General features: G+C 44.4%; 1 protein-coding gene across 1 annotated transcript in view; it reads left to right on the top strand.

Moving 5' to 3' along the window:
• Positions 1–25,863, top strand: part of TTC27 (tetratricopeptide repeat domain 27) — a 411,030-nt gene that overhangs the window by 95,534 nt on the left and 289,633 nt on the right. Inside the window, exon 8 of the mRNA XM_040429555.1 lies at positions 24,042–24,175. Coding sequence (XP_040285489.1) covers positions 24,042–24,175 — 134 coding nt within the window. The remainder of the gene's footprint in view (positions 1–24,041; positions 24,176–25,863) is intronic.

Genomic DNA, 25,863 nt, shown 5'->3' with positions numbered 1-25,863 from the left:
AAGTGGGTTTTGGAAATTTTCTGAAAAATTTCAAGATTTGCTTCTAAACTTCTAACGTCCCCAAAAAATAAAATGTAATTTTCAAAATGATCCAAACATGAAGTAGACATATGGGAAATGTAAAGTAATAACCATTCTATAAGGTATCACCATCTATTATAAAAGTAGAGAATTTGAAAATTTGGGAATTTTTCAAACTTTTTGGTAAATTTGGGATTTTTTCACAAATAAAGGGGAAATATATTGACTCAAGTTTATGACTATCATGAAGTACAATATGTCACAAGAAAACAGTCTCAGAATGGCTTGGATAAGTAAAAGTGATTCAAAGCTATTACCACATAAAGTGACAAATGTCAGATTTGCAAAAAATGGCCTGGGCAGAAGAGCAAAAACTGGCCCGGGGTAGAAGGGGTTAACAGCCTCACAGGTATGCAATGATGATAATGTAAGGTAAACTTTGAGCTGCTTCTTGGAAAATGCTGCAGTCCTCTGGCTGGTGTCCCTGACTTTCTTGCACCACAGGGATATCACCCTATTTACCAGGTATTAGTGCTTGTGTTGAGATTTAATGTCATGCGCACTATGGCAATCATCACTCCAGAGTGAGGGAGACAGTTCTACTTCAGGGAGGAAGGCTGGAATTTGACTGCGGTGGCATTCTACATGATGTGAAACGCTACCTATCTTGAGGAACATTAAAGGGGTATTTCGATTGTTTTAAGTTTTCCCCTATCCACAAGAAGAGGATAACTATTAGATCGGTAGGGGTCCCAGCGGTAGGAACTGGAACGGGGGCCTTGTATCACCTGCAGCTCCCTTGAAAAGAATGGAGTGGCCAGTCAGGCATGCATCCTGGTGCTCCATTCATTTCTATGGGGATACCGGAGATTGCCGAGCACTACTCTGCAGTCTCTGTAACTCCCATAGAAATGAATAGAGCAGCCAGGCATATGCAAGACCGGCCACTCCGTTCTTTTCAGGGGGTGGGGGGTATGGGGCCCCCATTCTCGTGATCGTAGGGGGTCCCAGCGGTAGGACCCGCCCCGATCCAATAGTTATGCAGGGGCTAACTTGAAACAACCAGTATACCCCTTTAAATTCTTGTAACAGCAAATTAGCCCTGAAGCCCTAATGCATCTATGGAAGACTGCTTACTGACAATGCTGGAAGACTTCTGGACACTGGCTGCTGTCTGGTTTAGATGCAGGGCACAGCCTGTACATGTTTGAGGACTTGTCACGTATCCGGATATGTTTGTTTTAGTAATTACAGTACTTGCATTCCCAATGTAATAACATTTTTGGAGCATCTTATTTTATAACTGTATGTTGTGCCATTCCTCTATTATTTCTGCTAGAAGTTTATGAATAAATTGGCAGCAGTCTGGTCTGCAATAAAGGTTCAACTGGGTGTTACCAGTTGGGGAGTGTCCCTACACAGTCTGACACTATCCAATCAGTGCTGCCAGTGTCAGACTAGGCAGGGACTCCCCCAAACTGGGAACACCCAGATGGAACTTTTTCAGGCTGCTCACAATTTATTCATAAGCGTCTAGGACCAATATCAGCTGATCGTGGGAGTGATGGGTGTCAGACCCTCATCAGTTTATCTCGAGCAGCTCCATACGCTGTGTTGTAGCCATGTTGCGTTACTGCAGCATCCTATTCAGATGAGAATAAAGAAGAAAACGCATACCGTACCTTTATAAGGTGGTGTATACGTTTTTTGGGCCTCATTCACACTACCGTATGTATTTTGCGGTTTGCAAATTCCCGGATCCACAAAATATAGTTCTTGTCCGTGTTGCATCCGCATTTTTTGTGCTGACCTATTGACTTCAGTGGGTCTGTGGCCTGCATTTTGCAGCCAAGTATAGGACATAGGGTTGTTGCGGGCATCGAAATTTCGATACCCAATCAATACTTTTGTCCCGGTATCGTATCGGGACTTCCATTTTTTCCGATACTGGGCTGCGCAGTCTAGTATCACAGAACATGATTCCCTCAGCGGCACAGAGGAGAAGGAAGCAGTCTCTCCCTCCCCCTGTGCCGCTGCCACCAATGAGTAGAGAGGGGTGGGCGCACTGCGCCACCAATGATAGCAGGATTTTAAATAGGTCCGCACTTTGTTAAGTAGCAGGCTACATAGAGCGGCGCCCAGGTATCTCCCTGCACTTACTATTATTCCTGGGCGCCGCTCCGTTCGCCCGCTGTGACCTTCATTACTGTCTCCTGCTCCGTATGCTAATTACTAGTATCGGAGCAATGGGCAGGAGATATCAGCTTCTCTCCTGGGCGTTCCTTCTCCCTGCTGTAGTGCTGTCCAATCGCAGCGCAGAATGTCACAGCCAGGGAGAAGGAACGCCCAGGAGAGAAGCTGATGTCTCCTCCCCATTGCTCCAATACTAGTAATTAGCATACGGAGCAGGAGACAGTAATGGGGTCCACAGCGGGCGAACGGAGCGGCGCCCAGGAATAATAGTAAGTGCAGGGAGATCCCTGGGCGCCGCTCTATGTAGCCTGCTCATTAAAGGTCGTCTTTAACTTTTAATACAGGAGGCAGGTCCCGGCGGCAGAATCGCATAGCCGGCACCCTGCCTCTGACAGGGAGCTGCGATCAGCGGCAGTTAACCCCTCAGGTGCGGCACCTGAGGGGTTAACTGCCACTGATCTGCTGCCGGCACCCGCCTCCTGTATTAAAGGTTAATTATCATTGGTGGCGCAGTGCGCCTGCCCCCCTCAACCCCCCCAGTATTAAAATCATTGGTGGCAGTGGCCACAGGGTCCCCTCCCCTCCCCCTTATTGGTGGTGCAGTGGCAGCTTCTGATCGGAGCCCCAGCAGTGTAATCCTGGGGCTACGATCGGCTACCATGGCAGCCAGGACGCTCCTGAAGCTCTGGCTGGCCAGGACGCTCCTGAAGCTCTGGCTGCCATAGTCAGCAGCTCACTGCTGCTGTGTGTACTATTCACAGGGCAGCAGGGAGAGTGTGAAGTCCTATTCACCCTAATAGAGCTCTATCAGGGTGAATAGGACAAGGGATCAAAAGATCCCAGGTTCTAGCCCATAAGGGGGAAATAGTTATTAAATAAACTGTAAAAAAATGTTTTACATATAAAATATATAAACAATAAATAAATAAAAATATCACATATCGCCACGTCCGAAAAGTCCAAACTATTAAAATATAAAAAAAATCTATGCGGTGAACGCTGTAACAGAAAAAAATTAAATAAAAACTTTTTAAAATGCGGAATGCACGTGTTTTTTTTGGTGTTTTATTTTTTCCGCGTGGTATCGAATTGTATCGTGTATCGCAATACTTTTTTATGGTATCAAAATCGAATCCAAAATTTGGTATCGCAACAACTCTAATAGGACATGTTCTCTCTTTTTGCAGAACGGACATACGGATGTTGAAAGCTCACGAGTCATCCGTGTGCTTTCCACATCCGTATGTCTGTTGCCAAATGCATTGAAGCCAATGGGTCCACAAAATAAATGCAGATGGCACACGGACCGCATCTGCATTTTGCGGATTTGTGGTTTGTGAACCTTAAGGCCCGGTTAACACTGCATTGCACACTGCGGTATTTGTCTGGCCACCTCTCAGCATGTTTTAGCGTGCTGAGCCTGGATCTCCGGCTGGTCCCCATTATAGCGAATCGGGCCAGACGGACTTCCGGCAGCACACGTGTGCAAACGGTAGTGCGGATCCAGCAGGCCGTTGCCCTGCCGGAACAGCCTGCTGGACAAGCTTAACGCCAGTGTAAAAACTGTGCTAAAACAGCCATGATCGTGTTCATGAGACCTAAGGTTTACTTCTGAATTCATCAGCAATGAATGATGATATCAGTATTCGTGGCGGTATTTTTGTTGTAGCTATAATTTTATGATTTTGTCTTAGTATTTGCCAGAGTCGTGGTGCAAGTTATATAGTAGGTTGGATTGCGGCAGATATGTGTTATTATCATATCATTTATGGCTAAAGATGGGGTAAATTGTCTTTTGGATGTGTTTCTGAATTCCGCAGTTAGAATGTGTATCCACAGCAAAACCAGACCTGCAGCCAAGACACGGTGGTCGGTCCTGTAATGTTTTGAATTAATTCAACATGGCAAATGACAGAGGAATGTTCTGGCATTGGAATATTTAATGGAGCAATGTACAGAAATGCCAGAATCTCGTCAGTGGTGTTCTTCATAGAGGCCTATAGACAAGTGGTTGTTTATCCGTGCTTGGGAGAATATTGCATTATACTTTATAATAATTTGTGATAGTTCTTAGGTATATAAAAATGTTACTCTGTATTTAGGTGTTTAATTTGTATAACCCCCGCACTCCAGCTTCTGTGAAACCACAACTCCCAGCATGCACATGGTCATGGCTGTTCTTGTAACTCCCATAGAAGTGAAAGGAGGATTCTGGGAGTTGTAGTTTTAGAACAGCTGGAGTGCTGGAGGATGCTGATCCCTGCGATAGAGGATAACAAACTCGAGAGTCATATTTCCTCGTGCTGATAGGGCGGCAGGTCGGGCATGCGCCCTGCTGCTCTATTCATTCTCTGAGACCGCCGGAAATAGTTGAGCACTGTACTCTTCAGGGAGCATATTCGACCTGCCACTCCATCAGATAGGGGGAATGAGACACCTGTTCTCGGATCCCTACCAATCAGTTAGTTATAACTGATCATGGCACAGCCGTCATGGCACATAACAGGTAAAATTTAGTGTTAGGAACCCGTCAGACAGGCTCAAATAATTTTGTACAAAACGATTTGCCAAGCATCTCTAACTTATTAGTATAGCATTTGCAATTATGATGCAATTTTGTACTTTATTTGGTTTGCAGTGAGCTGTTGCATTGCATGTTTTGTTTAACTGATCAGTTAGTTATAACTGATCACTTCAAAACTTGGCACAACCCCTTTATCCTAGAAAAAAACAGCACAAGAGATACCATTTTTATATGAGCCCTCATATTACCACTAACCCATAACCATGGCAGAACGCGTTATAGTCAAATGACTACAGTATATGAAAATGTGCCTGTAGAATATGGGGATTATTTAAATGAAACGCCTAAATACAGAGTAACATGGCATTTTTTGGGTCTCCTCGGATCCCCTTCCTCTTTCCCGCACTAGAGCCAGTGACGTTATTTTGGCTGCAGTGGTGATGTTCCGCACAACACTGCATCTGCTCACGGGCCTCATCGGTCTTGTGTCATACACTAGTGCTCTAGGCTCGCACCTCTGCAGCCAAAACAAGGAAAAGGAGAAGCCACACTGGATTGGAGTGGACTGGGAAGGTAAGTTTAAAGGGGTTTTCCAGTTTGCATCAACATCCTTTAAAATAATCATTTATGAAGGTAGCTGTAATTTTGTAATATATTTCTTTTATATTTATTGCTCCCATCCTCTGTTCTGGGCTGTGGTCACATGATCATGTCTGTGCAGCTCTTTCTTATTTCCAGTGATAATATGTCCATGAGCGTGTCAAAGCAGCAACAGGGCCAGTGATAGGGGAGTGTCTATGTAACTAGCTGGGTGGGAGGAGCTATAAATTAGCTAGGCGTGGTTAGGATTGGTACTGAAGCTGTGGGTTTGGTTGGATACCACAACAGGACGTTTTACATAAAGGATGCAAACAAACCAGAGTGAAAACAGTTCAGCTGAGTCCTTGTACATGTTGTAGGCAACTAGATGAGCATATCTATAAAAAACCATAGTAATTCTGGAAAACCCCTTTAATCCCCTAAGGCTGGGTTCACACGGATTTGTTCAGGATGCGTCCCGGGTGTATTGCAGCAACCCTGCGCTAGTAGGTACGCAATTGCAGTCAGTTTTGACTGCAATTGCGTTCTGTTCAGTTTTTATCGCGCGGGTGCAATGTGTTTTGCACGCGCGTGATAAAAAGATGAATGTGGTTCCCAGACCCGAACTTCTTCAATGAAGTACGGGTTTGGGTTAGGTGTTGTGTAGATTGTATTATTTTCCCTTATAACATGGTTATAAGGGAAAAATAATAGCATTCTGAATACAGAATGCTAAGTAAAATAGGGCTGGAGGGGTTAAAAAATATAAATAAATTTATTTACTCGCCTTAATCCACTTGTTCGCGCAGCCGGCATCTCTTCTGTCTTCATCTGTGAGGTAAAGGACCTGTGGTGACGTCACTGCGCTCATCACATGGTATGTCACATGACCCATGGGGATGGATCATGTGATGAACCATGTGATGAGCGCAGAGACGATGACAGGTCCTTTACCTCACAGATGAAGACAGAAGAGATGCCGGCTACGCGAACAAGTGGATTTAGGGGAGTTAAATATATATATTTTTTTAACCCCTCCAGCCCTATTTTACTTAGCATTCTGTATTCAGAATGCTATTATTTTCCCTTATAAGTTATAACCATGTTATAAGGGAAAATAATAATGATCGAGTCCCCATCCCGATTGTCTCCTAGCAACCGTGCGTGAAAACCGCACCGCATCCGCACTTGCTTGCGGATGCTTGCGATTTTCATGCAGCCCCATTCACTTCTATGGGGCCTGCGTTGCGTGTAAAACGCACAAGATAGAGCATGCTGCGATTTTCACACAACGCACAAGTGATGCGTGAAAATCACCGCTCACAGCCCCATAGAAATGAATGGGTCCGGATTCAATGCGGGTGCAATGCGTTCACCTTACGCATTGCACCTGTGCGTAAATCTCGCCCGTGTGAACCCAGCCTAACAGTCACATCAAAATTGGAAAAACACACCCCAAAGTTTTTATTGTAGATTTTGATTGACGGGTGAAGGCGTATTTGTAACATGCATACAAGTCCATGTAATTTTTTCCTGGGATATGTACAGGTAAAACAGATAGACAGGATTTTTTTTTTTTGGATCTCCTCCTGCAGCCTGTCAGCACTCCCTCACTGCACCCACCCTCCTCCAGACTGGCTGTGATCACAGCCAAATGAAAAGGGGGGCTCCTGATCTAAGTTTTAAAAGACCAAGATCACAAATTCTAGGTGAGATACAGCTATTAGAAATTATAGGTAGGTATATACAGCTTTCACTGTGACCCATTTTTAACAGCTGTAATTTGTAGTAACTTGTTTAAAAGTTTAGATTATCAGCATTAAAACAAGACCAAAATTGTGGCTGTAGCTCAATGACAGACTAAGCAATAGCCTTCAGAAATGCCTCTCTTTTGGAGCCACACAGCTCCCGAACAGTGTTTAAAACAGTATTGTCCTTTCCTGCAAGTGCTTTTTTTTGTATGAGGTCCCTAGCAGTTTATAAAAATATCTTGAACATCTCATTTATTGATAAAGGTACGTTTTTGTTTTATGCATTTTTTTATTACATTGTGGTCATCTAAAGAATTTTAATTTAGATTTTTATTTCACCCCTTTCTATGTGTTTAGATATGAAAACATTACCTCAGTCCCAATTGGTCCTTAAGAGATTACTGACCATAAAGAATAATGTTTAATCATGTGTTACTGTTACTTGTAATTTATGCTATAGTTATTCAAGTTGTGCTCTATGTGATGTTTCACAGAGAAAAGAGAGTTAAGAGTCAGATTTCTTTTTGTGGTATATACAGTACCATGTATCCACATATGTCCGGTTATCCCCTTCTAGCACATTGATTTATTCCATGTTGTATTTAGAGCTTTAGTATATTGCTTGAACTTTACATGTATATTGTAGCTGCCATCTGTTATTGTTAATTACTGATAAAACAAGAACACTAGGGGTCGCCATCGGGCTTTTGTCTCCCATCTGTGTAGTCAAGGACATAATTTAGTAATCACAATTTCTTAGCCTTTACTTTACTCTTTTGTGGGCAATATCTACATAACCACCTTGGTTGCTTGTTTGTATATTCATTCAGTAGTTAGGATACTTACAATACCTTTAATGGGGATTTCTGGGATTACTGTGGTTTTTAACAGATATGCTCATGTACATCCTCCCCATGATTTTTTTTCAATTTTGGCTCTACTGACCCATTTCCTCCATGTAAGCAAATCACTCTGGTTACATCCTGTATGTAGTTCCTGTTGCTGTTTACAGGCATTCCCATGATGCACTTCACTGTCAGAAACCACAGCCAAATTCAAGAATTCCAACAGTCTTTGGTGGGTAAGAAGCCAGGGTTACCCCTACGTTCTTCACCAGAGCCCACCACAAGGCCAAATGGGCTTGGATGCGAAAGACCCAGATTATGTCTGCAAAGTATTTATAAGAAAATTGATGCAAGCTAGCTCGAAGCAGACCTACCAGAATAAGTGGGTTGCAAATAGTTGTAGCCAAGCAGGGTCTGAACCAGAAGAAATGGATAATGCCAAAACAGCAGACAAGAGGTTAATCCAGAAACAAGAATGGGACTAATTATGGCATTGTTGAGATGGAATTACCAAATATAGTAATTGATAACTTTATTGATGTAATGGCAATGCATTTCAGGATTGAAAAGATCCCTTTGTCTTGCCTGATGAAAGGATCTGTTGGATTCCAAAATGCCTTGTCATGCTATATCACCAGTTTTATAGTGGCTAGATTCTGGTCTTGTTTTAAAGCTTAGCTTGACTGCTTTCAAACAAAACCAAGCTCACATTTGATATTTAGAGTTAAAGCAGCTATTCCCCCTTCATCCGGCTGTGATCTTGGTCAACATAGAGGAGGAAATGGGACCGGTGGGAAACTGCTGACAGGCTGTAGTTAGAGAGAAAAAATATCCTCTCTCTCTGTGTTACTGTACATAACCCCAAGGGGAGGATAACATGGACTATGAACAAAGATGAAGGAAGGTCACAACGCTCACCATTGTACCACTTTGCAAGGTCTAAAGCCCAGAAAAATGTGACTCTGCACTGAGAAGCTGCTCCGGAGACAGTCCAATATTGATAAGAAAAATCGAGCACTGCATCTCAATAAAACGATTCTTTATTGGTCACTTCTTAAAAAGATCCATTAAGTGCGAATTCACATGCTACGCATTTGTCGTCCTTCATCATGGCATAAGGAGTGAGAAGATGAGCACTTGCTCATTTAGTCACCCTCTGTGCCAAATTGTTGACGCCATGACCCAGACATTTACCATCATCTGGATCGTAGTGCCAAACACTTAAACCGCACACACCTAATAAACTGTCCATTTTACACTGTCTGTATCCTGTCTATACCAGATCTTTATCTTACAATAATAGTCATAATGATTATCACTACAGAGAAATCTAAGATATTTCCTTTTATATATGTATGACAAAGATTTCTGACAGTCCCCCTACTGTCCCCAAGAAGCTATCGTTTTCATTTACTTTTACACAAACCAGTTTTGCTGAGCTCCTGAACATGGGGGCAGCACTGAAATATGTGTAGAGTATTTTTCCTGATTTGCTTCTCTTTAAGAGTTCTTTTTTTGCTCCATTATTATTTTTAAAATTACAGGATTTTTATTTTATTTTTTAAAGCAAACAAGAATGCTGCAAAACTCAGTATGAACAAGCCACTGGTGTCAATTAACACCCCGTGTTAAGCCACAACTCTTTTTTACCCGTCATCTAGGGTGCTATATTTTATTGGAAAAGGTGACTACTCTCGATACGCTGCATTTGTAACAACTCGTCCTATGAAATTAATACATTTATGGGTCACAGAAAACACAGTTAAAAAAAAAAAAAAATTACCAAAATTGTGTTTTCTAGTCATCTCATCAGTGAAAAACAGAATAAAACGCAATCAGGAATGATACCAATTGAAACTACAATTTATCCAACATAAAAAAACAAGCTCTTTTGAATGATTTAGACCAGTGGTGCCCAACCATTTTTTGTCTGAGGGCCGCACTAGACTTGGTATAAATTTCGCGGGCCGGAACCAGGTAGCTTTGCCAGAAAGAAATGCAAACGCTGTGAGGGGGCATGTGTGAGCATTACTACTGTGAAGAGGGCACATATCTGGCATAACTACTGTGAGGGGGCACATATCTGGGCATAACTACTGTGAGGGGGCACATATCAGGGCATAACTACTGTGACGGGGCACATATCATTGCATAACTACTGTGAGGAGGGCACATATCAGGGCATAACTACTGTGAGGGGGCACGAGTGAGCATTACTACTGTGAAGAGGGCACATATCTTGGCATTATTACTGTGAGCGGGCACATATCTGGGCATAACTACTGTGAGGGGGCATGTGTGAGCATTACGTCTGTGAAGAGGGCACATATCTTGGTATTATTACTGTGAGGGGGCACATATCTGGGCATAACTACTGTGAGGAGGCATGTGTGAGCATTACTACTGTGAAGAGGGCACATATCTTGGCATTATTACTGTGAGGGGGCATGTGATGTATACATGTGTGTAATGTATGTAGTGCAGTATGTGATGATCACACACTGCACTACATTACACACATGTATACATCACATACTGCGCTGTCACCTTCTTCTGCAGGTCTACCTTGATGTCTGGTCTTTAGGCTTCAGTCAGATCCTCCACCACCATGCTTGCGCCGTGTGCCCGACACCACCAGGAGCTTGCCTCTCCTCCTTTCATCTCCCGCCGGCTTCTCCTACAGCAGGGCGCTCTATCGCTCCAGTGCCCGCCCAATCTTACCAATCAGGGGCGTAGCTAGAAATGACTGGGCCCCATAGCAAAAAAAATGATGGGCCCCCCCCTCCCGGATCTCCCACCCCCACATACCTATCGGACCTCCCACCCCTTCCAGAGCTCCCACCCCAACATCCCCACACCCCTCCCTAGATCTCCCTCAGTGTCATCCACAGATCCCCCCTCAGTGTCATCCACAGATCCCCCTTCCCTCGGTGTCATCCACAGATCCCCTCCCCTCGGTGTCATCCACAGATCCCCCTTCCCTCGGTGTCATCCACAGATCCCCCCCCTTTGTGTCATCCACAGATCTCCCCCCCTCGGTGTCATCCACTGATCCCCCCCTCTGTGTCATCCACAGATAACCCCCCTATGTCATCCACAGATAACCCCCCCCCTCTGTGTCATCCACAGATATCCCCCCCTTAGTGCCATCCACAGATATCCCCCCCTTAGTGCCATCCACAGATATCCCCCCCTTAGTGCCATCCACAGATATCCCCACCCAGTGTCATCCACAGAGATCCCCACCCAGTGTCATCCACAGATATCTCCCCTCAGTGTCATCCACAGATGCACCCCCCCTCAGTGTCATCCACAGATGCACCCCCCCCCCCTCAGTGTCATCCACAGATATCCCCCCCTCAGTGTCATCCACAGATATCCCCCCCTCAGTGTCATCCACAGATACACCCCCCCTCAGTGTCATCCACAGATATACCCCCCTCAGTGTCATCCACAGATATACCCCCCTCAGTGTCATCCACAGATACCCCCCCTCAGTGTCATCCACAGATATACCCCCCTCAGTGTCATCCACAGATATACCCCCCTCAGTGTCATCCACAGATATACCCCCCTCAGTGTCATCCACAGATATACCCCCCTCAGTGTCATCCACAGATATCCCCCCTCAGTGCCATCCACAGATATACCCCCCTCAGTGTCATCCACAGATATACCCCCCTCAGTGTCATCCACAGATATACCCCCCTCAGTGTCATCCACAGATACCCCCCCTCAGTGTCATCCACAGATATACCCCCCTCAGTGTCATCCACAGATACCCCCCCAGTGTCATCCACAGATACCCCCCCTCAGTGTCATCCACAGATACCCCCCCTCAGTGTCATCCACAGATACCCCCCCCTCAGTGTCATCCACAGATATCCCCCCCCCCCCCCACCCTGTGCCGCTTCCTAGCTAATTTATTCACTGCACTTGCCTTGCCTCTGTGAAATTGAAGAGAAGCGCCATAATCTCGCACAGGCGCACTGGCAGAGGCCAGGAAGACGGTGCATGCGCACTTCAGTGCCTCTGCCAGTGCGCCTGTGCGAGATTACGGCGCTTCTCTTCAATTTCACAGAGGCAAGTGCAGTGAATAAATTAGCTAGGAGGCGGCGCTGGGCGGGGAGATTGCAGGCACAGGCAGCATCGCTGATAAAGTCCAGTCACTCCGCGGGCCGCATGGCACGGCTACGCGGGCCGCATTTGGCCCGCGGGCCGTAGGTTGGGCATTACTGATTTAGACGAATATTGCCCTGTGTAAAAGGCCCTAAGTATTTAACCTTGATTCCCAAAAGAGATAAGCAGCTCTAATGGATACTGCATACCCCACTTTCCTTATTGCAGTAGCCATTCATTCAGGCAATTAGTTATGTGGATTCCTATATTTGACCATAAAAACATTTAACAGGGTTGTTCAGTATTTTATATTGGTGGCCCCTGCTTAGGATATCTGATCTCATCAATATTTAATTTGCTGACACCTCGCACCACCACATATCATCAACTTCATAATCGCTGTGGAACTACACAGCTTTGTCCATTTTGTAGCAGATGGAACCACTACACAGCGGATGGACTTATGTTGTTATGGCACCAGATCTACTGTGGAACAGCTGTTCAGTGGGGGTGCAGGGCGTTGGACCCTGCCAATTAGATATTTATGACCTATCCTGAGGATAGTCTATCAATATAGAAATACTGGACAGCCTATTTAAATTAAGTTATGCCATAATTTAAAATGTAAAAAATGAAAGTCAGACATAATATAGTACATGACAATGTCCTTCTAACAAAACTAGAACCAGTACCTCACATGGATCCAGAGATCTTATTGTCCTGTTGACTCTGGTCAATTATCTTGGTGGAGCAATGTGAGAGAATACCTGCTTATCATGTAGATCTCTGTCATTCGGCATCTCCAAGGTAAATCACTGCAATGTTGGATGGTTAAGTGCAATGGGGCAAGCAGGGACTTCCTTATATTGTTTGCCCCTACTGACCAATGTGTCTAATGAGTGAAAGCTTTACGTAACATCCATGAACTTCACAAATGGTCATGCTCTGTGGGTACATCTAGTGACTATTACCTTCAAGGGCGTTGTTATGGAGGGTGCCGAGGTAGCAGTCGCTACCGAGCCCAGGAGCCTGAGGTGCCCAAAGACCCTTGTGCCGCATAAGAAGGCACCAGTATTATAGAAATTGCATGCTGGGAAAGCTCTGTCATAGATTTGGCACCTCTGGCTAGAGGGTAAGGGTTAGGTCTGTGATGGATAACCTTCGGCACTCCAGCTGTGGTAAAACTACAACTCCTAAGATGCACACTTGCTTGGCTGTTCTCAGAACACCACAGAAATGAATGGAGCATGCTGGGAGTTGTAGTTTCATCACAGCTGGCGTGCTGGAGGTTGGGTTAGATCAAGGGGTGCCATTTCAATTTTTCCCTCAGACAGAAGGAAGGCTTCCCCTGCCGCTTGCCACAAAGCACTGAGGGAAGGGGGCCCAAGTGAACTATTGCACCAGAACTGATGAGCCTTTAGCTACGCCCCTGATTACTTTAAAGGGATTATCTCAACAAGACAACCATTTTTTAAAACCAAGCTGTCCCACCAGCTTATTTTTATGTAATTTATAGTGCAACTGTCTCATGAAAAATTAACTTTGAGCAAGGAAGAAACTTTTTTTCCCTTTTTTTATTGTGGTGGAAAACGTCTCAGTTTTTGCTTTTGTTTTGTAGTTTGAGTTGTTGTGCACAGTAATACAGATAAATGCTTCTTTATCCATTTAATGATCATCTACTTATCCCTTCCAGTCATACATTCATAGCTAAGAGATACATTGTTTAACGAATGTCATATTTCCCAGCTGGCATAAATTTCTATTGACAAGTTTATTTTATAAAACTTTGACCCTTGAAGTAAAAAAAAAAGAAATCTCCAGCTAACAGAAAACTATGTTTTAGCTACAAAGTCATCCTCCTTATTCTCCACACCTTGCTTAGTAGAGTAAAATCAAACTAAAATTAAAGTCTTGCTGAAGTCTTCAAGGGAGTTGATGTTGAAATCACTATAATTGATTGTATATAATGGATAGCGGACAGGTCTGCCTCAAACAGAAAAATTGACAGGCTTGGGTCAGGAGAAACAATCCGTCAGGCTTAGTGTTTGAGTAAGTGCTAATCCTAAAAGCCTCCATGGAGGAATGGTTGCCATTGGCATGTTTTGCCCTCAAACATGTTTATCTTGTCATCTAATCCTCTTCTAAGAAACAATCTGTGTTGCATTCTACGTAATCTCCTATTATTTGGTATTCTGTCCATCAGACTGTTCTTCTCTATGCAAAAAACAAAGTTAGACCAGCACCTCCAAAAATGTAAAAAAATAAATAAAGGGGTTCAGGTGCACGCTACTATAGCTGCAATGTAATAGCAAACAAGGACTACAAGTAGCAGCACACTGCCATGCGCTAAGACGCCTGCAAACATAGGAACATGAATAAATGTAAATTGCATCACTGCTATGCCATACGGTCAAAATCAGACAGTCAAAATTGCACACGGTCAAAATTGTGTCCGGCCCATCTACCAGCGACAAGGTGGCTTCTAACAGAAGGGACCTACTCTATCAAACTGGCCTCTCCTGGGCTAATCAGAGTATAATTTAGCAGGATTTTACATTGCCCTGAATTTTGTAGGCCTGCTGGCCTGTCCCTTTCCCCGCCCACGCCATGCCCACTTTTTTAAACCTGCAGTAAGTAGGGAGAAGTTGACTGACTTTTGCGTCGACATCTGCGCCTGAAATATGCCTCATATAGACGTATTTCAGTATAATAAATGACCCCCTTTATTTGCACTTATTGTTAACAGAAAAGGAATCTTTAATTCTGTATAGAAGAGTTAGGGTACTTTCACACTAGCGTTTTTCTTTTCCGGCGCTGAGTTCCGTCCTAGGGGCTCAAATCCGGAAAAGAACTGATCAGTTTTATCCTAATGCATTCTGAATGGAGAGTAATCCGTTCAGGATGCATCAGGATGTCTTCAGTTCAGTCTTTTTGACCAGGCTTTTCAGAAAAACGTAGCATGTTGTATTTTTACCTCCGGCCAAAAATCCTGAACACTTTGACTGAACGCCGGATCCAGTCTTTTCCCCATTGACTTGCATTAACGCCGGATCCGGCGCTGTGTGTTCAGTCAAACCGGATCCGGCTTTTGCATGTTTAACCCCGAAAAATGTGAAAAAAAAGTTAAAGTCCATAAATGGCGGATCCGTTTTTTCCAATGCATTTTTTCATTGTGATCAAAATCCGGATCAGGATTCAAATGTAATCCGTTTTCACACGTTTTTCCGGATCCGGTGGGCAGTTCCGGTGTCGGAATTGAACGCCGGATTAAAACAACGCTAGTGTGAAAGTAGCCCTAGAAGTAGCAGATCAGTTCAGGGTTTGTGTGAGTTTGTTCGTGACAGAGTTATGCCTTTTTTGTTAAGGTGGATTTAGATGAGCAGATAATCATTTAAGCGATCACCGACACGAGCAACTACCGACTGAATGTTCTAGCAGAGAACTAGCATTTAAATGAAAGGATTATCATGTAAATTTTATTTATTTTTTCGATCGTTGATACGCCTGCCTACACAGGACTCTCTGTCTTTAAGAATGTACATAAATGAATGCACACAATGCACATTTACATAATGCAATTCATTAACGATAAATGATTGTACAAATGATGATTTCACAGATTTTGGGCTTCTGTTTACTCTGTTTCAGGTGGTTGTCCAGCTTTCAAGTGATTTTTAAAGAGGACATTTCGCCACTCCTGACATGTCTGTTTTAATAGTTTCATGCATTCCCCATGTAATACCAATTCTGGAACATCAATTATTATGGCTCTATGTTGTGCTGTTCCTGTATTATTTCTACTAGACGTTATGAATGAATTTCTATTAGCCTTCAGTAAAGGTACAGAGGGGAGGTTACAAGTTGGAGGTGTGTACCTGCACAGTCTGAAAATGACAGCACTGATTGGATAGAGTGAGTCTGTGCAGGCACACGCCGCCAACTTGTTACCTCCCCTCTGTACCCTTACTGAAGGCTAATAGCAATGTATTCATAACTTCTAGTACAAATAATAAAGGAATGGCACAACATACAGCCATAAGAATAGAGGCTCCAGAATTGGTATTACACGGGGAACGCATAAAACTATTAAAACAGACATGTCAGGGCGGTGAAAGGTCGTCTTTAAATAACTCTCCAATCCAAAGCTTGATTTCTGCCTCTTTGGGTTCACCACTATCTTCATTCCAAGATGGATGACCCAACTTCGGAGTAGGTAAATTGGAAAGTAGGTAAAATTTGACATATTCTGCTCGGTGGGATTTGAAAAAAGAACTGAAAGCTGGACGGCCATTTTAAGTCCGACACCACACTATATTTCTTCAATATCACTGTTGGTGAGGGATCAGTAACCTCCAGCACTCCAGCTGTTCTAAAACTACGACTCCCAGAATCCTCCATTCAATTCTATGGGAGTTTCAGGAACAGCGGAGCAAGTGTGCATGCTGGGAGTGCCAAAGGTTGCGGATCCCTGCTGTAGGTCATGGAGTCATGCCACCGTTTCAGTGGCTAAGTTGCCTCTTAGTGCTTCGGTAACCTGTCTCCATGATTTGGAGACCTGTCGTTCTCATAGGCTGGCAGTCTAAAAAGTTGCAGTACAGATGCCCATGTGTGACAGATCAAACTGTCATGTAACAGATAGCTTTGAAAGAAAACTGTGGTCTGTGGTTTAGTGGACACCAACACTGGCTGGGGTTTCCAGGTTCTAATGCAGGCTTAGATTAGCATCTAACTTTTGAACTGGTTTTTAACTCAACAAGGGTAGAAGAAATTTGTCCAAATCAGCGTCACAGACCACCTTTCTAATGCCATTACTTAGACACAACTGTCACAGCATCCAACAATTGGCAAAGCATTGTCCCAAATTGTGTCCTATAATCTACTTGATCGGATATAGTCTACAAACACTGTCTGGTTGTTGTAGTTTATTCTAGTATATGTGGATCTTAAGTTTTTGATATGTGGTTCCTTGACATCATAATAAAGACATTGTTATTTATGTATGTTGTGAGTAAAAGTGGAAATAAATTTTCATTTCAGCACACAAAGAGGTCTTTGCAGCCAAGGGATAAGTGAGTACAGTGCTGGCTCTGAAGTTGGTATTTCTTAGGTCAGAACTTTCCTGTCTGTGAGGAATGGCTTTAAAATGTTTCTCTTTTTGTTAATTAGAAATGTTTTTTATAGATAGATAAAATATATTACTTAGTAACTTGAAGAACAGGGCCCTGCTATGAGCATAGAGCAGGGGTCTCACATACGTGGCCACCCCTCTGTTGATGGCTATGGGACTTGGCTATTTTTGTAAGTCTCATATCACTGAATGGAGGTGTGATTGTGCATGCTTAAAGAGGAATATACTTTAAGCCATTATATATTTTGTGGACATCTATTATGAGAAAGATATACCAATCAACCATAGCATTAAAACCATATGCCTATTATTTTGTAGTTTTCACTTGTACCACCAAAACAGCAGATCCTAAAAGTTCTATGAAGTGGTTTGTGTGAACTCCATGGATCAAACTTGTTTTTCAAGCACAGCCCACTGATGCTTAAACTGACTGAGAAATTAATTAAAGGCTAAGTTAATGCGTAATGAAGGGGTTGTCCAGGACTAGAAAAAAGATGGCTTCTTCCTTCCAAAGACAGAACCATACCTGTCCACAGGTTGTGAGTGACATTACAGCTCAGCTGAGCTGCCATACCAGGCACAATCCATGGACAGGTGTGAGGCTGTTTGGAAAGTAGCCATATTTTTCTAATTATGGACAACCTCCTTAAAGCGACACTGACAGGCCCAAAAAGCATATTTAGGTATATATATGACAGTACAGGTCTTATAAAGTGTATTAGAATCATCTAAGTATCCCCCCTGTCCACCTTATAAATACAGTAAAATGAAGTTTTATAACCTGCTTGAATCGTGTTCAATCTGCCCAAGGGGCGGTGTTTCATCTCAATTTGCGCCCAGCCAGCCTTGCCCCAACTGCCGTTTGAAGCGCCGCCCAGCTTATCAATATTCACTTCGCTGGGCGGCTACTAGTGTCCCCGACGCAAGATTCGACGCATGCCCAATACAATACTATGGGCATCGGCCTCCGGCTCATCTTCAGCGCATGCGCCCGGCACCCTCACTGGCCGGGATCGCATCGCGCCTGCACACAGTCTGATTCTCAGAGGCCGATGCAGCCTCTGCTTTATGCACATGCGCCGGGCACAGTTCATAGCAGCGCTTCAGAGCGCTGCTCTGTTACAGCTGAAAAGGGGTTAATTAGTGCGCAGGCGCGATATGATTAGTGCGGATTAGTGCGCCGCCCAGCGAAGTGAATATTGATGAGCTGGGCGGCGCTTCAAATGGCCGTTGGGAGCGGCTGGCTGGGCGCAAGTTGAGATGAAACGCCGCCCCTTGGGCAGATTGAACACGATTCAAGCAGGTTATAAAACTTCAGATTACTGTAGTTATAAGGTGGACAGGGGGGATACTTAGATGATTCTAATACACTTTATTAGACCTGTACTGTCATATATATACCTAAATATGCTTTTTGGGCCTGTCAGTGTCCCTTTAAACTCTTTGTCATGTCCCTCAAACCATTCCTGAACAAGTTTTACAGTGTCAGAGGGTGCATTATCCTGCTGAAAGAGGACACTGTTATTTGGGAATAATGCTGCCATGAAGGGGTGTGCTTGCTCTTCAGTAATGTTTAAGTAGGTTATATGTGTCAGGGTATGAGCCACATGTATACCGGGACCTAATTTCTTCAAGCAGAGCATTGCCCAGGGCATCACACTGCCTCCACCATCTTGTCTTATTCCCAACCTAGTGCAACCTTGTGCCATCTCTTCCCCAGGTAAGCTTTACATGATGTAGAGCAGGGATGGCCAACCTGCGGCTCTCCAGCTGTTGTAAAACTACAATTCCCACCATGCCCTGCTGTAGGCTGATAGCTGTAGGCAGTCTTTGCATGCTGGGAGTTTTAGTTTTGCAACAGCTGGCGAGCCGCAGGTTGGCCATCCCTGGTGTAGAGAAAAACATAATTCGTCAGACTACCTTCTTCCATTCTCCATGTTCAATATCTGATGTTTATTGCACATACTTAGTGGATAGGGCTGCAGCTATTGATTATTTTAGTAATTAAGTATTCTATTGAATAATCGAGTACTCTAATAAGAAAAAACGAATTAAAAGAACATTTTTCTTTATAAAAACTCATCAGCCCCCCGTGCCATCATCTGCTCCCGTGGCGTCAGTCCTCAGCGCCATCATCCCCCCATGTCTTCAGTCCTCTGTGCCATCAGCCCCTCCGTGCCATCATGTCCCCCACTCCCCCAGTGCCATCAGCCCCTCCGTGCCGTCATGTCCCCCACTCCCCCAGTGCCATCAGCCCCTCCATGCCATCATGTCCCCCAGTGCCATCAGCCCCTCTATGCCATCATGTTCCCCCAGTGCCATCAGCCCCTGCATGCCATCATGTCCCCCAGTGCCATCAGCCCCTGCATGCCATCATGTCCCCCAGTGCCATCAGCCCCTGCATGCCATCATGTCCCCCAGTGCCATCAGCCCCTGCATGCCATCATGTCGCCCTCTCCCCCGGTGCCATCAGCCTCTCCATGCCATCATGTCCCCCACTCCCCCAGTACCATCATGTCCCTCAGTGCCATCAGCCCCTGCATACCATCATGTCCCCCAGTGCCATCAGCCCCTGCATGCCATCATGTCGCCCACTCCCCTGGTGCCATCAGCCTCTCCATGCCATCATGTCCCCCACTCCCCCAGTACCATCATGTCCCTCAGTGCCATCAGCCCCTGCATACCATCATGTCCCCCAGTGTCATCAGCCCCTGCATGCCATCATGTCCCCCAGTGCCATCAGCCCCTCCATGCCTTGTCCCCCAGTGCCATCAGCTTCTCCATGCCATGTCCTCCCAACATGCACTGGGACCTGACATCACACAGCGTCAGGCAGCGCACGCTGACGATGTGTGCAGCACGGTGCCGACGGGAGACCACGGAGCGGTGAGTGATAGGCTTCACTTCACTCACACTCCGTGGTCACATGATCAAAACAAATCCTCGATGCAGGAAAACTGCATCGAGGATTTTTTGGTGTCAATTACATTGAGTAATCGTTGCAGCCCTATTAGTGGACATGGTTCAGTGTAGGCCTTTTACCAGCTCTGTAGTTACACAACCACAAACTTCAACAAGCTGTAATGCACATTTCTGTTATAGCCTGCTTTGACTTTTTGAGCTATTTGTTCTGTATTAGCTCTTTAGACCAGATGGGCTAGCTTTCACTCCCACTTGACTATTGAGTCTTGTATGCTAATGACCCTGTCGCAAGTTCAACAACTGTCTTTCCTTGGACCACTTTTGGTAGATACAAACCACTGCTTACTGGGAGTCCCCAAAGACCTGCTGCTTTGAAGATGTTCTGACCCAGTGGCCCCCCCATAAGAATTTGGCCCATTTCAGAGTAGCTCAGGTCCTGACGCTTGCCTGTTTTAACTGGTTCCAACTTCAATAACTGACGGTTCATTAGTTTGGTACTTTATCCCTCCAATTTATGGTTGTTATTGTCATAATGTAATTTTTCCTGAATCTATTTTTACCTTTTTTTCCGTTCATCACACTACTAGAACCTAACGTAAATACAATATTCCACAATGCTGAACATTCCATGGTACTGCTGTACATATTTGTATATGAATTTCTCTTTCTGTCATTATTGCAACATTCTACAGTCATCAGGTTATGCCAACTAGGGCCCGAGGCACATTTTCATAAGGGACGTCTTGAACTGCTCTAATTCTAAAAAGTCTTTCCCGTTCTGAAGCCTCTAAGCTGGTTTAAAAATTCTCTTTGAGATACACAACAGATCATAAAGATAGTTCTTTCATTTCATTAGGCACGACAGGAGGTTAACTACCAGTATATATGCTGTTGTGGAACATGCTTTCCTGTATTCTAAAGCGAGATCTTTCTAGAAAGCGTGAGTCTTGTGATGGTCACATGCGTCTGATAATGCAGCTGCTGCACATTTCCCTGTCAGAAGGTATTTGCACCTGGTGAAAATAATTAGGCCAGACATCTGAGCACTTTATGCTTATTATGTTTTTTTTTTTTTTTACTGAGGATGGAGTAAGATTTATAGATTTTATTAAAGAATAATAAATGTGTCAGGGCATATGTCGCTGGCTTCCTGTGATGAGATTTTCTTTAATATTAGGATATTGCAGATACTATTTGATAATTCCAGCTCTAGAGTAGAAGCAATTATGTGGGCAATGGGCACCCAAACATCAAATCCAAATAGTCTTGTGGAACTGATTACAAAACCAAGGACAATAAAGGAGTATTCCAGGTACAACAAGTTATTCCCTATCCACTTGATAAGGGTTTTACTGTTAAAGGGGTTATCCAGCCTTTTTTTTTTTTTTTTTTTTTTTTAACTTACACCCCAGCCTTTATTATCTATTCCCCACTGCTCCATTCTAGTTCCCAGGCTCTCTTGACTGGTCTTCCCATGTGTAAATCTCTGGATGGACATGGTCTTGTGTGCCGCAGCAGCTGTCTGGCTTCAGCTGTGAGGTATCCTTAAGCAGCACATGACCCAGCAGTGACATGCCACTTGGGGACACGTGACCACTGAGGTCAGTCATTGGTTGCAGCGGTGCACGTGACCCATTCCATCCAGAAGACCAGTAAAGAGAGTGGGGGAGCTGTAATAGAATGGTGTGGAACAGATGAGTATGCATTTTTCAAAGGTATCACAGGCTGGGTGGAAATAAAAAAAAAATCCCCCAAAAATCTGAATTCATTAAGGGTTTAACTGCTGGTACCAGCATCGGACACAAGAACTGTGGTTCCATGTTCCCCTTTGAATTTAGTGTCATGCAAGCATGTGCACTGAGGCTCCATTCAAACTCTATGCAACTGCCTGAGATGGTCGAGTAGAGTGCTTGATTCTTTTTGGCAGTACCATTTAGATGAATGGAATGGCAGAATGCATGCTCTACTGCCGCACCTCTGTGGTAGAGACAGGAGTCTCCTGTTCTCCAGATCTGAAGTTGTCCCAGCATTCAGATCTCCACTGATATTTAGTGGTATGGCCTGGGTTGACATTGGCATTAGTGCAGTGAGGTTGAAGCCAAGCCAATGCGTAAATTGTTCCGCACCAACCTCTAGCGACATCCAGAGACTGTGTTGGTCTACTGGATGTTGCTAGATCTGACTTGCAACTCAGGACTCATGACCACTACTTATACTTGTACCACCCACTTATCTATTTACAGAGGTATAAATGCCACTTTATAATTTTATTTTTGTCTATTATCTTGAAAGTGACATTTCAGAGAATAAATGTTTTACAAACCTATAACCATCCTCTACAATAGCACGGCGGTGGTTTAGAAGCCTCATATGTAATAAGGTTACCTTTTAAATGCTTCATTCTGGTCAGTCCAAAGTCATTTTTCATTTAATAATGTAGTTATTTTATGCATAGGAGCTAGTGGAGCCCTATTCTTTTTTTTCTGTTATTTTTTTATTGCCTTAAGTTCTCTCAGAGCATGGTAGCATGCATTCATTACAGTGGCGGTCCACGGCCACTGCAGATCCTACCTCCTCCTCTCCCCTTCCAAGCAGACCCGGCTGCCAGAGTTGCTCTGTCCCTCCACGCAGGCTGTGGCTTGCTTACCAGCATGGCCTCTCTTTGTCTGCCTCTAGGGTGTGCTCTCCCTCCAGCTCTTAAAAGGAGAGCATGCACATAATCTAATCTGCTCCAGCCTATGGCTGGCTACCTTGGGGTATTTAAGGCACCTTCCCCCGTGAAAAGGTGCCTAAGCAATAGGTTCCTAACTTGCTAGTATCCTGCAAAGGTGTGCTATTTTCATTGTATGCCCCTGTACCAACTTCCTGCCTGTCTCCTGGATTGTGACACTCTGCTTCCTGACCTGACCTGTGCCTGTCCCCCATATTTACCGTTCGCTGCCCACCATAACATCCACATATTCCGCCTGTCCTGACCTCAGCTTGTCCCTGACTCTAGTTTTGCCTGACCCCTCAGTGTCGTGCACTGGAGTCTCTTGACCCACATGGGTCAGTTGTCAGTCGTACAGAGAGTGCTCGAGGTGGTAGCAGCCTGGTAGTTCCTCTGCAGAGAAGTACATGGCGTGGAAACCAGGGGACTTGCCCAGGATAATGCCCTGAGGAATACCCCAAAGAGAAATCTGTTGGTTGACACGGTGGTTCCATAACAGCGGCAGCATATGTATATTTGCACCATTTAATTAAACCTTTTGCTTCTGACTGCCTATACACCTTTTGTGCCTGTCAATTGCTTGTATCATGTATTTATGTCTTTAGGTTGTAAGTATCGGTGTGCATGATCCAAGGATCTATATAATGAGAGCAGGACTCCCCTCTGTCATGTGTGTATGTAGCACTCTCTGCCACCTCTTGTATTACACGTACCATGTGTTTGCTGCAATTAAAAATGGATTTTTGTCTGAGCAATAAGAAATTCCAGAACAGATAATATAGAATCACACGAGCAAGGCACTTCCTCGCCGTCATAGCCATTTATTTTTAGCTTCCATCAGCACCTTTAAAATTAAAATCCAGTATTTCGTAGGGAGCCGACTGGTAACATTTGTAATTATTCTTTATGTCAGACACATTCAGAACAAAGGACTGCGCGATCTGGCATGTCTCATTGTGCTGTGTGGGAGAGTCCCCGTGGAATGATTAGGTGTGAGCGGTATAGAAAGATTACAATGCTGCACAGTGACTAAGTAACAGACCCGGTCACTTGTCACCTGCAGCGTCTGTGGATGCGGGCACCAGGCACAATCCTCTCTTTTCGCACTGGAAGAGTTAACTGTCTCAATGGCGGCATTTTCTTTCTCCTGTAAAGCAAAAGGCAGAAAGAGGAAAAAAAAAAAAGAGGAACTGGGACCGTTGCCTGACAGGCAGTAAATTGATGTGAATTGTGTCTTCATTTCCTGCAGGTGCTTTGGGAAAACGGACCCGCTTTCAGGAAAACGACTTGGCTCAACTTGTTTTAGATGTGCAAAGGGAAGGAGATTCCTTGTTACGCAATGGACTGACGCCCGCTCCAACCCCTGTAGACAACCTGCCTAAGGTATGGAAAGCAAAATGATCACTTGTGCTTGCATCTTGAATAACCAGTTCATGACCACAGTGCAGTCCCTTCAACCCTTTCCATTCTTTTTCTTCTGTGACTGTATCGTAAGCTGCTGAACGTTGTCAGAGACCAGTGTGATATTTTGTGTTCCGCAACTGTCGCCCAGTATACTGCCAGTATATTGCTTATATTGGGTATTAAGACCCAAAGTTCTGAAATAGTTTTAATAAATCAAACTAATAGCTACATTTTGTGCTTGGTGACTATCAAATGTAGGAGGGTCATCTAGACTGTATCAGTCGCAGGTGTATGTTCGCTGGGGAAGGGGTTTACATAGACGGTACATTATTTCACATCTTTAAGTGTATAGTGTTTTATCAAAATCCATACTCTTCCTTCTTTCATTGTCCTTTAAGTGACAAAGTCTGTTCCATGCATGGTAGGACATTTATTATCTATCTATCTATCTATCTATCTATCTATCTATCTATCTATCTATCTATCTATCTATCATCTTTGTCTGTCTATATCTATTGTAAAGGAGGTACACCTAATAAATGTATATATTTATATATATCCCTCAAGCTGCGGTGTTGCAGCTCTGGCATCTTGTGATGCCAAGACTACCTTGGTGTCCCATAATCATATTGAAATTGATCTGCCAATTATCAGATATGTTGGTACATTGAATCATTGTTGTTATCCTGTATATGTGCAGGTCCTTCTGAATGAGGTCTATTTACTTGTCTTTATCTACACGATGGCCGATGTTTAAAATAATAGTAAAGAGAAATGTGGCCCTTTTGTCATGAGCAGAGCACATGTGGTAAAGTGTAGTATTCTCAGCAGGGCCGGTGCAAGAATTTTTGCCAACACAAGCGAAGCTACATTTCGTCACATCCCCCCGTTACATCACCCCCGTTCCCATGTCAGATTTCTCCCCCCATGTCAGATTTCACCCCATCAATGTCACATTTCTCCCCCTCTATGTCACATCACTCCCTCCTTTTTACATTACCCTCTTCGTGTCACATCACATCACCCCCTTTGTGTCACATTTCTTCCCCCCTCCATGGCACATCATCCCCCCCATGTCACATTTCTCCCCCTCCATCTTGATTTATTTAAAGAGGACCTTTCATGGGTCCAAACATTGTAAGATAACTATCTGTATATGTAGTGCGCCGCCCAGGGATCTCCCTGCACTTACTAGTATTCCTGGGCGCCGCTCCGTTAGCCCGCTGTGACCCCCATTACCGTCTCCGCCGCTGTATCATAATTACTACTGTCGGAGAAATGGGGAGGAGACATCAGCTTCTCTTCTGGGCGTTCCTTCTCCCTGGCTGTAGCGCTGACCGATCGCAATGCAGAGCGCCACCGCTACAGCCAGGGAGAAGGTGAGTTTTTTTTCTTCTCCCTGGCTGTGACGCTCTGCGCTGCGATTGGACAGCGCTACAGCCAGGGAGAAGAAACGCCCAGGGAGAGAAGCTGATGTCTCCTCCCTTTTGCGAAGTTAGTAGTAATTAGCATACACTGCGGGAGACAGTAACAGGGGCCACAGCGGGGTGAACGGAACGGCGCCCAGAGATAATAGTAAGTGCAATGAGATCCCTGGGCACCTCGCTACATATACAGATATATTTTTTTTAAAAGTTTCACCCCCCGTCCCCCCGTCCCCCGGCTCG

The sequence above is a fragment of the Bufo bufo genome, chromosome 4 (genome assembly GCF_905171765.1).
Source record: "Bufo bufo chromosome 4, aBufBuf1.1, whole genome shotgun sequence".
Classification (NCBI taxonomy): Eukaryota; Metazoa; Chordata; class Amphibia; order Anura; family Bufonidae; genus Bufo; species Bufo bufo.
This window is presented reverse-complemented; position numbering and strand designations above follow the sequence as displayed.